The sequence below is a fragment of the Falco naumanni genome, chromosome 3 (assembly GCF_017639655.2).
Source record: "Falco naumanni isolate bFalNau1 chromosome 3, bFalNau1.pat, whole genome shotgun sequence".
Lineage (NCBI taxonomy): Eukaryota > Metazoa > Chordata > Aves > Falconiformes > Falconidae > Falco > Falco naumanni.
In genome coordinates this window covers 44,800,643-44,818,793 of record NC_054056.1, presented here as the reverse complement: position 1 = coordinate 44,818,793, position 18,151 = coordinate 44,800,643, and the positions used below count along the sequence as shown (strand labels likewise).

The following is an 18,151-nucleotide window of genomic DNA, read 5'->3' as shown; positions in this document are numbered from 1 at the left end:
ATCACTAGTAGCTTCTGGATCTGTCATGGACAATTTGAGAGCAGTGGTTTCCCCTCCAAGGCAAAGGGTGCAGGCTGGTGTGCAGGACTGTATAGCAACATGCATACCATAGTGGTATGCAACCGATACCATGATTTCAGAGCCCTGTGATAGACTGGGAAGCAAATAAGACCGAGCACTATGATCCCAGCTGAATGTTGGGAACTGAGATAAAGAGACACTGTAGAAGCATGCCAGTTTCCTCACTCAGCATTGCTTGTATGAAAACTCTGATTTTTAGCAGGAGCGCTATGGAAAGGATGTTCAGCTAATGTGGTTTTCTTTCTGGAAAAACATTAAAGAGTTGAGTAGAAGCACTGCTTCCAGAATAATGTGCTATGGCACAGAGGAGTGAACTCTGGCAAGTAGAGAGCTTTGGAACGCTCTCTGTGCAGCCTGCAGAAGTCTCAGCTGATACCCTCAGCAGTTTTATAGCCACAAACTGAAAGTATCTCAACAACCTACAAGCCTGTCCAGACTATGTTTTAAAATGCCAGGATTTAAAGCATAAGAAACATCATTTTATGTTTCAGGTTTGTTTTCTGAAGGTCTTTTTTAAAGGCAGGGGGAGATGCCAAATGAATTTTAACCAATACGGATCTACCTTTGTACAGCAAACCCCACATTTCCTGAAAGTGAGTAATACAATGGCAATACAAAACATTATTTACAGCCTGAAAGAAGATTCCTCAGTGAACAATTACTGTACAGTAAAGGTAATCTTTAACTTGTAACATTAACTGAACAAATCTCTCCTTAATGTGCTTGTTAGCTTGGATGTTTAGTTTGGAAGGTAGTTTGTTCCTCACTGCCATGTGTTGGGGCAAACAAACAGGAATGAATCCAGATCCCCTTTGCAGTCCCACGAAGAGCAGAGCAAGGAAGCGCCCGTCACGGGGAACACACACTTCTCAGTGTGTGCTGCAACCTCCCCTACCCCACCACCTCACAGCCGGTCCCCAGCACGTGTTCTCTAAACCCCTCACACCCTGTGCCCTAGGATAATCCCAAATGCTTTGCAGTAGGGCTAGAAAGCGTAATCATGGGCTGAAACTCTCCATAGCTTCTTTAAAGCTTCTTTTTAACTGATCTTGTAAACATCCTTTATGGGGAGCTCAATATACACTTCAAGTAGAGAGACAGTGAAGCGACTTTTAATCTGCACTTTATAACTAAATTGTGTCTTTTAAACAGTGGTTTATGTAACTAGGGCTACTGAGAATTTGTGCTACAACAGTCACTAAGCAGTATATTTTTTTCTCCATAGGTTGTTGAAGGTTATAACAACAAAGAGTCGGGGGTGGCTTTACATTTACATGGTGCATCTGCACTGACAAATGGAAGGTGTGATTTCACTGCAGCTGAACATGCTTATGCTAGTTTCCTTCCAAATAACAATAAAAACACCAAAGACTGCAGCTAAGCCATCAGTAACTATACTCATCCTTTGAAGTCCATGCTGCCACCGCTTCTCACGTTACCTCTGTTCTCCTCCCAGCACCCTCCTTAGCCAGGCACAGAGCAACCCTGACTGGAATGGCATGTTTTAAAAGTTGTAGACAGCAGGGCAAAGGCTTCTTATAAGACTTTTACAATTTTATTCCCTTTATAAAGTTGTGTATACGTGCGTTAGCTGAATTTTTGACTACAACCACAGTGTGACAGGTTGGCAACCTCTATCACTCCTGGGATTGATGGGAGCTATAGTGAGGGGTGCTGCTTCTTTTTTTGCACTTCTTTTCACAAGACCATCTATACAGTATTCAGTGCATCCCAGCGGGGTGGGACAGTGTCCTCCCTGTTACGTACTAGGACCAGGTGACAGTCAGTGTGGGAGGAAGCTGGCTGAGGATTTCACTTGGTTAGGAGACAGCAAAAATGCGAGACAGCGCAAAGACCTGCAGCAAACACTTGGATGTCCTAAGAGGTTTGTTGTAAGAGCAGCCAAGTCTGGGGAAGAGACCTGAGCTAAGCCCTGCTAACTTAAGACTGGTTTCTTTTGAATAAAGCCAAACCCCAGGAATGAGCCTAGTTTGGACCCTACTGTATGTGCTGTCTGTAGTGGGAGAAAACACACACTGGGAGGCTGCCTGTTCACATACTACTTTCAATCTTAGGTTTTGGTAGATCTATTAATTTTTCTCGAAATATTCTGTTCCAAATTCCCTACCGCAGATGTATTGGTTTTCACATGATTTCCATAGATCGCTCCATCTGTCTGGTTTTATTTAGGGAGAGGACAAGCAAAACTTGCAGACCATGGAAGCTGGATTCTTTGTTTTGGCTATTTCTAGGTAGAATCAGCATTGTGGGGCTTGGGATGGGTGTCTGTGATGGGACTAAATACCAGGTGGAATTAACTTATTATGAACGTGCTAGTTTGAATCATCATTCCCCACCCCGGGCAAAGATTAGAACTGCATAACAGAACAACGGATATATGTTGAAGTATCATTTCTTACCTATTTACTTGTGGATTATATTATATAATATTTCTTCATTATTTCAGACTAACAGGATTTTACAAATTATAAAAAACATAAAAGAACACAAAAACAAACATTAAAAAACCGCAAAACAACAACGACAAAAAAAACAAAAACAAAAATATAAAAAACCAAGAAGAAACATGAAAGTCAAAGATGTCAATTTGTGCATTTCTGGCATCCTGTCACTGCATACCGTATCACACTTGGTGATAACTTTGCCCCAAGCACCCAGTCTGGCTAACTGAGGAACCCATTTGTCTCCAACCTTTGTATATGAAATTCAAGAAATAATTTAATTTTTCCTTACTTTAGGCAGCTGATTTTCATAATCACAGTAATACTACAGTGACATTCATAATTTCATTGACAGAGTTGTTTTAACTCAGACTCGATAACGGTATCTGTCTAATTATTCCTGTAGTAGGTTACTTCTAAAGCAGCAACATCTAACTTGTAGCAACTTATTCAGCTTTTAGCTGCATCTAAGTTCTGTAACATCCTTATGAGGCTGTGGCATGCAGCCACAGAAGAAAATGGTAATTTATAAAATCGATGGATAATACCTGTATTTTCACTAGCAGCCAACTACAGTGAATCAGAATGCCATGTGGAAACATAGCATGAATGTCACCAGATGACAGCAGCAATGATATCAGCAGACTTTTCACAACTGGGACTAGACTTTGATTGTCAGCTATTTAACGGAGTCCCAGCTAATACTGCTCATACTGGAACATACATTAAGCTGTTTGATTAATATATTAGCTCACTGTATAACAAGCCTGGCACAGGCTCTTGCACATTCTGAATATTTAATTCATTTAACTTTGTGTGATGACATGACAGGAGCCATTAAAACTTGAACACGTATACTCTGGCAGACAAAAATGCTGCTCTTTACATCGCTGGGAACAATTCAGAGAGAAAGGTGTCAGATGTGTTTAAGCTCAAGTTAAAATGATGGCTAAAAACCTTCTCATTACCAACGTTATTAGCACAGTGTATTTCTGAAGGCAAACTCACTGAAGACTCTAACAATGTAAGACTGAAGAAATAGCACTCTCTTGAACAAGATTAACTCTCTCTATGTCTGTGACAGAAATGTTTGCTGGAAAGACTTATTCAGTAACATGTATAAACATGTCTTCCCCATCTGGCTGCATTTTCCTGGTTCTTGGATTCAATAGGAAAAACTTCATCCCTCTTCCTTTCCACTCGCTAAAATGAAGCCCAACACAATTTCCCCAGCCTTTTCTGTCTCAGCACTCTGATACATGGTAGCATTTTAGGAACATTCTCTCTTCACAGAAGGTCCTACCTTATTTTGGGGTAGGGCAAAAAAAAATATTTCAGCTTGAAAATGTCCAAATGCTAGAAAGGAAAAAACCCTACTCTGGCATATTCACAGCAGATTTTGTTTCACAGGGTACAGAAAAACTCTATTTACTACACAAAAAAACTGAGTAGTAGCCAGGTGAAAACAGGTATTAAGTATAGTGCAGATCGATGTTCTTGATTTCAAGCAGATAGTAGGGTGGCCAAGACAGTCATGCATACAGTGTAAATTGACAGTAAATCCATTTAAGTCAATGGATTGCCAACTCATTTTAAAAGACAAGGTTCCTGGTACAGGTTTCTGCTTCCATTGACATCAAAAGTAAATCTCCCAAATGCCTGATACCAAAAAATATTTTTGTTTAAAATACAACATTGTCCTCAGATGATGATGCTGCTCTCACTCATAAAGAAAGCTGAGAGAGGGTTGTTAAAAACAAACATAACAACACAAAGCTTCAAATTAATTGTTGATTATAACTGTATAATAACAGTTTATAATTCCATACTAAATGTACTTCACCTTCTTTTAAGCGTTCCCCAAAGGACTTCTGAGTCCCAAGTCAGACTACTTTTTTGTGTGAGACTTAAAAAATCTGCCCCTCCTAAAGCAGCAGCTCTTTCCTTCTAGCTTGCTGAGTATTTCTGCTGAGCATCAAGAGTTAATCAACTACGCAAATTCACTCCAAACATATGACTAAAATTTAGAAATAATCTCACCTGTTGGGTGTATGAGAGGGAAGGGAGAAATGTTTGAAGCAGGACATGGAAAACATTTCAAGTGAAATCTAAATAAATGAAGATAATACATGAAGACACATATGCTGTCCAAAATGCAATCTGTACATCACGCTTTCAAACTTTTACACTGCTGTTTCGAGATGAGTTACAACGTCTTACAATCCAGCTGCCTTAGAAAGGCTGAATAAAATTTTACTCGTGCGCTAAAAGACTGGACTGCCACAAAGTGATGGATGGCTTTTCTATGTTCTCTGTAGGGCATTTCAATACCATAGACTTCAAGTGCTCTTGATTAAAAGGCGACATTCTCATTTAGGGTCCTGTCACTGCCTGAGCTTCAAACCATTATCATTCACCTGCACTGGTGCTTCCAGTGACAAAATGCTTACCAAAATGTATAAAATACTAATTAGTTTAGTCACTTTGATAGAGGTATAAAATACCCTAAAGCAAAGCTCTATTATGCTGTGTGAGGGTTTGAATTCAAAATTAAAAATGCAGCCAAAAGGAGAATAAGATTTTAATTACATTCCCCGCCTCTCAAACGTTTCTTGAAAACCTAGGGGAAGAAGACCTAGCAAGAACTACCTTCTTACTGGTACTGCTCACTTTAAAAAAAAAAAAAAAAATCCAGAAAAACTCAGTTTACTTTGTTCTCTTCAAAATTATTAAACTTCCAAACACAGAAAGATACTAACAAGCTTCAATAAAAAGCTATGACCTCTTCTCAAGAGATTTCGGATGCCAAACATGTTTTTCCATTTAAAAATTTTCAACCACTATGATAGACAAAGTTTTATAACTTACAGATATTTCAAGGAAAAAAAAATTACCATTTTCTCTGGGGAAAAGCCTCAAACAAAATGTAATTGGGACACAACTGAATAGCTTCCCACTATCCTGGAAAAGCTTGGTTTAATTTGCATTTGCCACAAAGCTCCCTTCAGCTTAAATAATTGCAAAGTATCTCTCACTTTAAGATTTCATTTGGTGGACTGGGAATATTCCTTGTTTGTAGCATTTGACAGTTTATTAAGAAAATTGTAACTTGGACAAATTCATGAGCTAAAAGGCATGCTGAAGCAGCTCTGGAGCTAAAAATTTCAGGATATATGGAATGAAAAAGCACATGTTAGTTTGTACTCTCACCAAGGGTATAACCAAGCCCAGCTAACAGAATATTTTGATTCCCCAAGAGCAAGAAAGTCTTCTAAATTGATGGGTCTTAAGACTGAAAATGGATGGAAGCATACTACCAAAAAAGACTAGAATAAATCACAATTGAATTTTTTAAAAAAACTGCCAGTACATTCCTTTCTCCATCAGAAAAAATCAGCTCAGTCAACGACTTCAGCTAAACCACTTCTCACGGTTTAAAATACATCATTTGATATAGAACACTTAAGGTCAAAGTATTTCTGGAGAAAAGACTGGAGAATTACAATATGCTCACGTGCTGTTAACATTATAATGCTGCTCAGGGAGCATATCAAAATCCCTCTGTCAAATAACAGGCTTCAGCCACGGTAGGAGAAGGATCCAAGTCCATTCATCTGCATATGACTGAACCGGGGACAAGGAAAGCAAAAAGATACCGGCTCCTATAGCTGACAAGAAAGCAATTCCATTCTGCAAAAAATAGTTTCCTGATTGTAGTTTATTCTGTAAAACATTATCCATTTTGACAAGAAACAACATTTGACTAACAAACAAAACCAAAACAGCATTTCTTCAAGGAAAGTCAATTAATTACTTTCAAGTAAAGACAGGGTGTATCTTTCTTCCAGAGCTACTGTTCTATCTATTATTCTTAGGAAAAATAGACCTGAATTAGAACAGTCAAATGTTACATGCAGATGTTACGGACTAACTGGTAAACAAATACAGAAAACAAAACTTAACTTTTGCATTTTCCATAATTTTTTTGCATATTTTAGCACTTCCTTCTGCCTTGTCACTTTTCGTAGATAAGAATTCTATTTCTATTACATTTCTGCTAACTACACCTACTGCTGCCGTGACGCATTAGTAAGTACTAGCAACCATACTGCCAGCTTTTCCATTTGTGTACAGGTAGTTCAGTGTCATACCCAAACACAATGTCAGAAAGACAAATGCTGGGTACGCTGACATATGGAACATTCCACTTATAAAGCAATTGAGGATAAAAATATTCCTTCTACAAACCTTCAAAAAGTTATCAAAGGCATAACGTACCAGAGACCAGTAATTTTACTAGATGCTTCAAAGGTCTTCTAAAGAAGACAAGAAAATAACCTATACCTCAGTTTTTAAAAATCTTCAGACTACAAACGTCATCTTTATTGTTTGTCTCAAACTATAGGACAAGAATATCTGGCGGTACATTCCCTGAATATTACACCCATGTTCCTTATCTAGCAAACTCAACATGAATCATTCCTGCTTTGAATAGCAGACTGGGTCTCCTGTACTCAGCAGAACTGTAGGTGCATTATCCTACGGATACCTATGTTTAACTAGATAATGAAAAAAACCCCACCTGATGACTGAACCAAAATAAACATACAACAAATTCTAATTTAGATGAAAAAAAGGTAATACAAGTATCTCTTGTAGACTATTTTGAGGCTGCTCAGGAGGAAAAGGGAGGAGAGAGTTGTATAGTGATGCTAATTTCAATGCAAACTTCTGAACTATTTCTGCAGAAACATTTGTACAAGTAGGTGGTTGTTTACTCAACAATGTAAGTTCTGTGGCCATACACTTCACCCTGATACTATATACTGAAGCTGAAGAATGGCAGCACATCTGAAAAGTGCCACAGTTCAGTGTTTTGCATATAAACTTGTATTCTGACTGTCTTTTCACTGGACTTGAAACAGAACAGAACTATGAACTGTCTTGACTTTACTACTACATTAGAAATAGTGAAGTTTTGGTATTACACCCATGATCATAGGTGAGAGGGGAAAAGTATTTAATATTTTGTGATGGGTTTAGCAGGATATTTTAAGAAGCTTCCCACAATGAATTATTTAGCAAATAATATATTTTGGACAGATGGAAAGGAGGAGGATAAAAAGGGCCATTCTATGGCTGCAACAAAAGGCAGTTCTGGGTGCAACAAATAGGTCTAACGAAAATTAAGAAGAGAATGGAATTTCTGACTTGAGAAAATGTAAGGTTGTTAATGTGAGATTCAAACTAGCATTGCTAGTTCTAGACTATGCAAAGATAATCGACTTAAGGAATAAGGACTTTCCAGCTAACTACTTTGGTTTGAGGAGCCTGAACACACTATGCATATGTTAAGGAGAAATGGCCTCATATTCCAGTTTGTTGATTTTAAGAGTTAATTTTGCTGTAAGAACATTGTGCTGTTCCTCCCAGAGAAAAGCAGTTCTGCTCAAACATAACCATTGTTACAGCGTAGGGGGAATTAACACTGTATAAATGCAATCATTGAGTTTTGGACTTCATTAATGCACTATGGGGAAAAGTACCCAGCTGAGGTGCCCTGTCTTGCCTATGGAAGCGTGTACGACTTCTTGTCTAGGGAGAGGACATGCCTATCCAAATCATATAAATCAGACATCTGAAATGAGACGGAGGCTGGAAAGGGTCTCGGGAGGTCACCAGCCCACCTTCTGCTCAAAGCGGGGTCAAAACTGACTTGGACCAAGCTGCTTAGGGCTTTGTCCCAGCAGGTCTTGAACACCTTCCAAGGACAGAGATTCCACAGCTCTCCGGGCAACTCTCCATCTCCCTAGTTAGAAATCAATATCCTATGAAATAGGAAATACTGGTTTTATTAACAAAAAGCTCTTCTGGTCATGAGCAGTCATATAACTCATGTTAATTACTGCCCTAATTTCTGCATGTTCCATTTCAGCGGTATTTTGCTGTAGTCCTGATGGTTTCAGGGCATAAATGTAACAAAGTTGCTAGGCAGAGTGGTCATAGAGCGGTCATCTTTTATTAAATGTACCTGTTTATCTGGAAAATTAAGACAAGCTTCTGGATGGACTGCATACCAATACACCACGGACTCAATAGAAAGACTGTTTTTATGGCACATAACTTTCACAGAGTTTTCTACAGGGTTTTAACTCCCTCCTCCTTTCTCCTAGATTATATTTTCACAGTACCCTCTCCCATCCCTGATTAATATCCCGTGTACTCTTGAGATGCCACTAACCTTTCATTCAAAGATGGTCTACTTGATACATACCTAACCAAACTCTAAGCAGTTGTTCTGTATTTAGCTTAGGAAGTTTCAAGTATTTTCAGATTTGAAAAAAGACATGGATGCTTGAAAGCTTATTTGTTTTTTCCGGCTTGTACCACTTAAGTGACACCATGCATACGTGTAAACCTTGCCTAAATAATGTGCCAACTATCACAGGCATCTCAGCCTTTTATGCCCTTCTCGTTCTTTCCCTAACTCAGAAAAGCCCAGATCTGAGGAAGCAGTAAATGGTCCTGTCGTGACAAGCACGTTGCATCCTTATGTACACAGGGGTTGGTAGTGCTACTAGCATGCCAACACTGTAAGGGCAGAAAAGTGAAAAAACCCCTAACTTGCTTAAAACTGTTTACAAGGTTTTCACCTCTAGGCCTGTGTGGATGTTTGGAAAATGAGGTATCTTTTTAAATTAAGTTAAATTTTATGTAATTCACATATTAGACAGTTTGTGCATAGAAGTACACAGAAGCACGATATTTTGTCTGTTAATGAAAATGAAGGACAAATTATATAAAACAAATCTTTTTTTTTTCTGTTTAAAAAATGATAAAGGACCAGATACGATACTTCAAGTCTCTCTTCATGTGGTAAACCCTAGCAATGGCCTGCAATGCTTTACAGAAGGTTTTTTCTTTTAATTCCCCAAAATGCTCCTTATCCAAAGCAGAGTCTTATAATTAGCAAGGACAATTTTTCTGAGTCAGCCAGCACTAACATCCTGGGGCAGGATGATTACAAACCATGTAACTACAGATATTCACCCTTCCCAGAATGATGAACTCTGCTACAGTTTAATTGCATATTAATCACAAAATAGTTTCCTTTTATCCATTTCAAATTTGTTTCTTGAATTAACAGTGATGCATTTTTATTACAACATAAATGCATGTTGTTAGATGGCATGACTATGTAGCTTTTTGGCGAGAGTTTTGGAAGGAAAAGATTTCTGATCCCTGTTCGCACAACTGTTTATTTTGCATTTAAATCATCATTAGACAAAATATTAAAGAGAAATAAATACCCAAACCACACAAGCAGATCATCCTGACAACTGCATTCAATATCAGACTAGGGAGTCATTCTCTTTGGAACAGACAGAACATCCATCCTTGGCTGGAGAGGAGGAAACATACCCACGCCCCCCTCCCACCATGCCAGTGGTGGTGAAGGTGTGCATGGGGAAAAAGAGGGTTTGAATCCCCTCAGGCAGAGGCAGGAACTGGATCAACTTTAAGTGCAGGACACAGCAAGCACTTTTAAGGACGCATGATATAAAAAGCAAGTATCAGTGCCGTAAGTGTGACTTCTGTTCTACTTTTGAAAGAATTTAATATCTGCTTTCAGAAAGGCAGATGTTCATGGTTCTGAATCCCAAGCAGAAAGAGTTGCCTAAATCTTCAGGGAGAAGTAGAATTAGGAGTAGTCTGTAGTATTTCCTGCTAGCTTATTTTGGTGGCATCTCACAGAGTTTGCCTGAGTTTGTAAAAACAGCTAAGGCACCTAGAGACTGACAGGCAAGCAGTATGACAGCTGAAGCTGTTACTCCTCAGGTCTTCCCACAGGCAGGGACACTGGATCTATAATGAATGAGATCTTGAACTGCTCCAGTTTTCATTTAGTTTGTTACGATTAACTAATGAAATCTGCAGTTAAGAGCATCTAAGCTCATGAAATAGCTCACTTGTAGTGGAAAAGTGGTTTTCCTCACCAAGTGGTCCTGTTTTCTCCTTATGCTACTCGCTGATACCTGTTAGACTTCCCTGTGAATCAGTCCAGTTCACCCACGCAGCAGAAGATGATGCAGCTTCCCGGGAGAGGGGACAGGTTTGCTAACGGAGTCTTCTGACTGATGACTTCTGTCAGTGGCTGAGCAGGTCTGGTGAGTACCATAAAGCTGCCTTGATGCAGACAGCAGGAGCATACAGCTGAGATTGTGGAGGTATGTAAGATAGGAGGCGGCTAGGACTCTTTCCTTTTTAATCATGAGAAGCTAACAGATTACCTGATTGAGCCTCTTGAAGTTGCAGGTGTGCTTTGCAGTGAGGCAAGACAGGCTGCTGTTCACGACCATGAATTCTGTTGCAAGGGCCGGGTTATTTCACAACACCGAGTGTTCCAACTGTTATGGCTTTCTGCAGGTCTAAATAAATAGCCTATTTCTCCATTCTGTTTTCTTAGAATGCTTAAAAAATGTGTTCAAAATCCTCCCAGGCTACCAAATTAATATTTCTATTAGATTTTCTAATCCAAAATCCATACATGTATATAACTACTAATGCCTTGCTAAAGCAAAAACTGAAGTTATTACCTAACACAAGCATTATGACTTCACAAAAATGTGAAAAACAGTCTGATACCTCTTTGAATCTGCAGTATCTAAACAGTTAAGTGATTCCAAGCTTTCTTTTGTTAATCTGAACCTTTTAATGGACCAACTGGATTCTCAGATTGCTTTTTAGGAGCACTGCCTCTCAGACAAAAACATCATGCAGAAGTACACGCATGCAGTGTTTTAGAGCGCTCTTTCTCTTTCACAAAAATAACTCATCCTATTTTATCTCCTTACAATAAAAGCAGTGAACCACCTTTACTAGCTCTCCTAAGTTTCTCATATGTTTATTATGAATCCTCAAATTAAGTATGACCATAGTAGGACTCTCCATCTTCTGTTAGCTAAAGGAGAAATTAAAATTGTCTACTAGGATAAGGGCTGAAGGGTAAAAAAGCCTGTGACACCAGCGTATGGACAGCCATAGTAAAACTCAATACACAGATGCTTTTGCCTTTCTACAACATAACACATCTGTGTTTACTTTAAATCTAAAATCTAATCACACTTGGTTGGGGGGTTGGTAACTCTGAGACTGGCGTAGTCTGGTTTGGAAATTCACATACTTTTATGATTACAGATCATCTAAAGCCTTCAATATGTGATAAATTTCAAGCAAAGCTCTCACTTTTGACAGTTTCCCTTTTAAACTAGATTATTCCATAAAAGCAATTCCCTTCTTTGAATAAAGCTAAACTTAAAACACACAGAAATTTTGCCAGATTTCCCTACAAAATCTGCTAATTGTCTTTTAATTATCATTTTTCCCCATCTGGGACTGGAGAGATTCTGGTTCTTTAACAGATTTGACTTCAAATGTGCAAGTGACAAAAACTGGTACCTAGGGATAATCCTGGCTTTCACTAATGGACTGCCTGAAAATAAACTGGGTTTTGGGAAGAGTACAAAAACCCTGTGGAAGAAGAGATGCTTAGTACTTCAGTGATTTACAGCAATTACTTTGTAGCAGAAAGTACCTTTGTGGTTAAGTGGGACAAGAGATGTAAGCCTGCAAGTTCCGGGCATTTTCAGTGCTCTCTGCTCTGGTGACATGCTCTGTGAGTACGTTACCTACCTGTGGGACAGCTATCCCAATTTAAACACTACCTGCTAGAAGTCTCATTAAGACATGGCAATTTGTTTTAAACTGGCTGCTAGTTTTGCAGGAGCAAAGACTCTTGGGTAGGGTTGTGAATAAGTGTGTAAGGAGCTGAACTCACCTCAGCAGTACTACCAATAACTAGCAATCGACTGCACCATATCGTGGTATCTAGACTTTATCCAGTGAGAGTGTCATTTCAATCACTTTAATTAGGTTTGAGTTACCATCCCCTGGAAGCACATTACATCTTTTAAAGATATCATTCCAGGCAAGCAGCAGCTTCAGACTGGTACTGCTTCATTCATTAAATTAATATATTTTCAGTTACTGTCATAACCTTAAGGGCTGAAAGATGTTTTGTTTTGTTTTGTTTTAAAAAAGCATCGCCTGGAGCATAATGATGTGATAGCTTTTTAATAACTGGCAAATATGTACGTACTTACATCTCCCTACCAGCATGTTGTATCAGGGCCCTGCTATCTCTTTCAGGTCAGGTGGATTGGTGAGAAATGCAGCTTGTTTATTAGGTTTCCAGCTACAAAGGAAAACCATGCTTTTCTGCTACAGGTTATATGGAACAGTGTTATAATAATTAGAATAAGTGCAGTGTTATAGTGATTGGCGTAAACAAGGTCTGAATTTGTAAGTAGGTAATTTTTAATTTCAGATTAGAAAGTTATTACACTATGATGCACTAAAAGAGGTACTTGTCCCAGAACATGGTGAGAGCAGCAGTTCGGCTCAGTACTTGTAGAGGTACTCACCGATTCTGTAGTTAAACTCATTCTCCTCAACCTCATTTTTCAGGAAATTACAGCCAGATCAAATGGACTTTTTAAAACAAAGTTATTTTAAAATTGATCTGATGGTTTCCTACTTACAGTGATAGCCTTGGTAAAATAGCATAACAGGAGAACTGATTAAATTTACTGATGCTTTAGAGTCCAATTCCATGCTATTTATGTACTAGGGTAAACTCTGTCTTCAGTGAACAGCTTCTGAGTACATAACAGTAACCATGTTAATATGTATATATTTAAGTCTTCTTGATGAACTTACAGCTGTCTATCAGAACTCTAATCTGATTATCTTAGTTTATGATATAAAACATCAGCATTCAGTTTCATTTGAAATAAAAATGGAGTTCTAAGTGTATCTTAGATTCCCTCCTTTTATTTTCACTTTGTGCGTGAGAGGAGCTTATCTAAGAGGATGATAACTTTAAACCGTTTGTACTTTATCTTCTAATATTGTCGTAGGGTTTCTGTTTTTAAGCACAGAGCAAGAAATACAGAAAGTGTTAGGTACACATATGAGAGCTAGTTACATAAAATGGAGATTGCCAGTAGTACTGCCACAATATTCATAATTAGAGGTTAGATCAATATATTTAATAATTTAATTCTTAAATACCATTGCAGAAGTTCAGCCTTTATTTTCTAAATGGTACCGAGACCTGCTGTTGCTACAGTGATGGAGAAGAAGGAAGCAAAAAGGATTCTCTTTGCATTTCTGTAGTTTACAGGGCAGTTTACATCAATTCAGAATGTAAGGCAAAACATGATGTCATTCTCAAAGCATTTCCTATACTTCATCATTTAAGTCTGAAGCTGTTTCACAAATAACGTAAGCAAACATACATTTACCATAATACTTAGCGTATTTTCTCTCTTTAATTGTTCTCTGACAAAATCAGAGTCATTTTTTTTTTGCCCCCCAAATCATCTCTTATCTCACTGCAAATGTTATCTTTAAAGCTTGCTAGCTGTCATGGGTACGCATTTTATTTCACCAATTACATATTCATGTAGAATATACTCTTAAAAGCTTCCTGTTGCTGTATGATGTACAAAATAATGGTGTGAACATTAAGGTAAACTGGTGCCATTTTAAGATCAGTGACAAAGATTTTATCCCAGGTTAAGTGTTAGCAATTAAAAAGACTGGAGACCTGGAGGCAAGTCTGCACAAGAGCCAGCAATGGAGCTGAACCAGCACAGCAGCTATTGGGGATCATTGGACAAGGACATCTAACTGAACAGTGCTACGTAAACCACTAAACAGCACTGGTTTTGAGACATGAATATTAACATTTAATATACATAATAATCTTCAACATTAAAAATCTTCTGCTGCAGCAAAGACAGGTATTTTTCAGTGGCACAACTGCATGGGAGGAGTATTTGTGTAATGCTAACAAGTGTGATGTAATCAATTTGCAATCATGCTTTCCTGTAAACTCGCTTTTAATTTTACATTTGGCAAATACTGGCATTATATCCAAAAAGCATGTGTCTCCTTCTGTAGACATGACTGACAAGCCCTATGTGCTTCCAAAACAAATATGACTTAATACCTTTGGGCTTATACAAAACGATGAAGAATGGTTTTTGGTAATGTTCCTAAAGTGTATCTTAGACAAAGTAGCAACTCCTATGTCTGAGAAACATAATCAAAATTGGGTTTATAAAAATTCGTATACTGTGTGATAATTGTGCCTGCTTGTAGGATACACATAGTTACTCAAATTAGTTAATTACATCGCTATACTTAAGCAAATTCGTTATATAGAAAAATAAACACATTTTTGAAATCTACTTTTTTACCAGAGCAGCATGTCTTTCAGGGTGAGCACTGTGATAGCTACTTGTGACATAAACCATATGAAAGGAAAATAAACTATGTGATCTGCGGAAATTATAAAATCCCCTTTTTGTTTAATATCATAGTGATGGAATATGGAATCACAGATGTGGTTAAATTCACAGTAGGACAATGTGAAGTATATTTTCATGTAGGCCAGGCACAAGGTCTCAGCAGAAGTACCAGTTAATATAATAAGGAGTCCCCAGATCCCAGGCTGACCCCTGCAAATAGTTACAAACCTCTCAGTAGGGATCCTCTTACCTACAGTTTTCTAGTTAACCAAGGAAATAATTCACTGTTTCTCCATCTGTTTCACAATGTCAGTTTACTTAAAATGGAAACCATTCCCTGCTGAGCTATGGCATAGTATATTTGACTTCTGAAAGGCTGAAAATATGCTGTAAAAGGCTGTTAAAAAATATCAAAGGGGTTAATTAGGAAAGTGAACAGTCAAGAGGACTAACAAGTGCTACCTCCAAAGCTGTGCTGAAAGTGTTGTGTATTAAAGGTGAGTACCTATCAGACTGTCAGGTGAATGTTACTTCTTTGGAGTTAAATAAGTAAAATAAAAATCCCATAATGACTGGATACACGCTATACAATATATTTGGAAAAAGTATTTAAAATTCATGGACGATCTAGGTCCTGATTGGCTGAGCTACTTAAAGATTGGATAAGTCATAAAATAGAGTGATAAGTGCTTGTTGACTGGCTATATTGTGAATAGCTCAGTGGACTACAGTTATTGAGTGTTTCATTGTCATAGGTTTCCTTATCCAGAAAAACTAAATTATTCAGCAATTAACTAAGTACTTTATAAGGACATTTGGAGATTAAGATGAAATAAGGTACTGAAGAAGAAAGTGCCCAGTGACCAATGTTTCTAACTCAAAAAACATGAAACCCCCATTTATTTTCTGTTTCAACTGGCTCGCTCCAGAGCTAGTCAGCAACAATGAATGTGATTGCTAGAAGATCAACGAGCTGTTTCTTCTCCCATTCCTGAGGTTACACATTTTCTGAGACTAATTTTTTTCTTTTCCTTACGGGATTGATCTGCACTGCTGAAGTCAGTGAATGCGTATGCTGACTTAGACATAATGTAGAGAAATTACTCCTTTCTCCACTGAAATCACTTGTGAGAAGAATTGCAAAAACTGTTTATCACACACTATGAAAACCCAGTTTGAGTATGAAACCATGGATTGTCTCAGAACACTGGAAACCGTCCACAGGTTTAAGTTTGGTGTGACATTCAGAAAACAGTTTTAGAGGCTGAAGGCTTTGGGGAAGTTCTTAAAATACAAAAGATTTATTTGCATTTACATCATATATATAATGTTTTATATCTGTATACACACACACACACACGTGCACACATGCACAGAGCAGTCCTCTCCATGCTGAAAAATCTAGACTGTTACCTCTAGCAGACCTTGAAAGAGTTGTCAAACGTGATCATGCCAGGCAGTAATTTTTCACAGTTGCAGTGCACTTTAACTACATTAATCACTGTGGCTCATACTCCCTCTCCTAGGGATAAGGCCACCAGAAAAGAAACTATGTAACTGCCACCGGGTGAAAACAAGTGTTACAAGAGCATCATTCAGAGTGAGGAAGGGTTTGTGTCTGTGCTCTGAAGTGTGCACAATGGCTTTTAATTGTCTGGAGAGAAGATCTGCTGAAAAACGCTGAAACATTCCCCAGATCAGATGGCTCGTGTGAAATGCAAACAAGCAACCTACTGGCAGTAGGGCATACTTTGTAGCTGTACTACTGCTATAGTTAATGAAATACTGCTCAGAAGAATCATTGGGGGTAGGGGGTGGGGCAGGGGAGACTACTATTTTTTCCAACCTTTTTTTGACCACTTTACCTACTCAAGTCCTTCTAAAAGAAGTAATTCAAGACATGCTGCATCTGAAGTCTATACAGGTGTCATATACACACTGACTCTGAACTTCTCCAGGGACTTAGTTTTGGGGTATGAGATGCTACCTCATGATCAAGAGGCAGATGTCATCAGTTGGGGATGGGTCTGCGGAGCTGCACATCAGGGCCACACGATGCAGAAACTGAAGCTGCACTACCCGCTGCAACTGGGAGTAGGAGGTTAGCAGAAACTCACATTAACAGACCTTCCCCCTCCCCTGACCCTGTTCCCCAAAACTCAGGCTCTGAAGTTACATCTTCACCTCACATTTAACCATTAGGCCCACTCAGCTCAACTGAGAGAAGGCCGTAACGCAAAACTGTATTTAAGCCGCACACCACAGAACTAGCAGCTGTTAAAAAGTGCTCCGAGCGTTAGTCCCTCCTCTGTGACAGATCCACTACCTCAAATTAAAACCATCACCACGCACAATCTGGGTGTTGTGCACGTCGGTGTGCATGCGGCGCTCGGATATGTAATATCGGTACAAAGCAAGCTACTGAAGGCAAAGGGAAAAAAACCTCACAGCTGCAAATGGGTTTGGTCAGAGAGCGCTGGCACACACAGCACACCGACCAGTATTTCAAACAGAGCTTTAACTGCACCTCGGTTACGCCTTGCTGCTTGGCCACACACCCGGCTGAGGAAGGCATGCGACCGGCTGCGCACACGGAGGGGCCCATCACCCCCTCGCTGCGGGGGGAATGGAGGGAGAGGCGCGGAGCGCGGCCTGCGAACGCCCGGGAACAAACCGCCAGGCCCGGCCCCGCGGCAGGCACCGGCGGCCAGCCCCAACCCGGAGCTGGCGCGGAGGAGGCGGCCGGGTGGCAGCAGCGGGCACACGGCGACAGAGGGCGGAGCCCGGCGGGACCACGCGCCGCCCGGGGGGCGGGGATGGCCACGCGGCCCCGCGCGCTCCCGCCCGCATGCGCGGAGGGGAGGGGAGGGGAGGGGAGGGGAGGGGAGGGGAGGGGAGGGGAGGGATGTCGCCGCCGCGCCCGCGCCCAGCCGCCCCGCTCCCGTTACCTGCGAGCCACCCGGCGCCGTCGCTTTCTTTTTCTTGGCAGGGCCGCTGCCGGTGCCTGGGCTCGCCGGCCGCTTCTTGCTGCGGGGCGGGGCGCCGGCGGGAGAAGAGGCCGCCGCGGGGATCAAACTCGCCATTGCTGCCCCCTCCCCGTCCCTCCGCGCCCGGGCCGAGCGCGCCGCCGGAGCGGAACCGGGTTGGAGCGCGGCCCCTCCCCCCGCCGGGCGCCGGGCAGCGCGACGCAGGCGCAGCGGGGCGCGGGCCCGAGCCCTGGCCGGCGGCGCG

The 18,151-nt window shown here is 40.2% G+C and overlaps 1 protein-coding gene across 1 annotated transcript in view; it reads right to left on the bottom strand.

Moving 5' to 3' along the window:
* Positions 1 to 18,109, bottom strand: part of INO80C (INO80 complex subunit C) — a 30,940-nt gene extending 12,831 nt beyond the window's left edge. Inside the window, exon 1 of the mRNA XM_040586260.1 lies at positions 17,869 to 18,109. Within this exon, the coding sequence (XP_040442194.1) occupies positions 17,869 to 18,003 (135 nt within the window). The 5' untranslated portion in view covers positions 18,004 to 18,109. The remainder of the gene's footprint in view (positions 1 to 17,868) is intronic.
* Between the last annotated feature and the right edge of the window lie 42 nt (positions 18,110 to 18,151).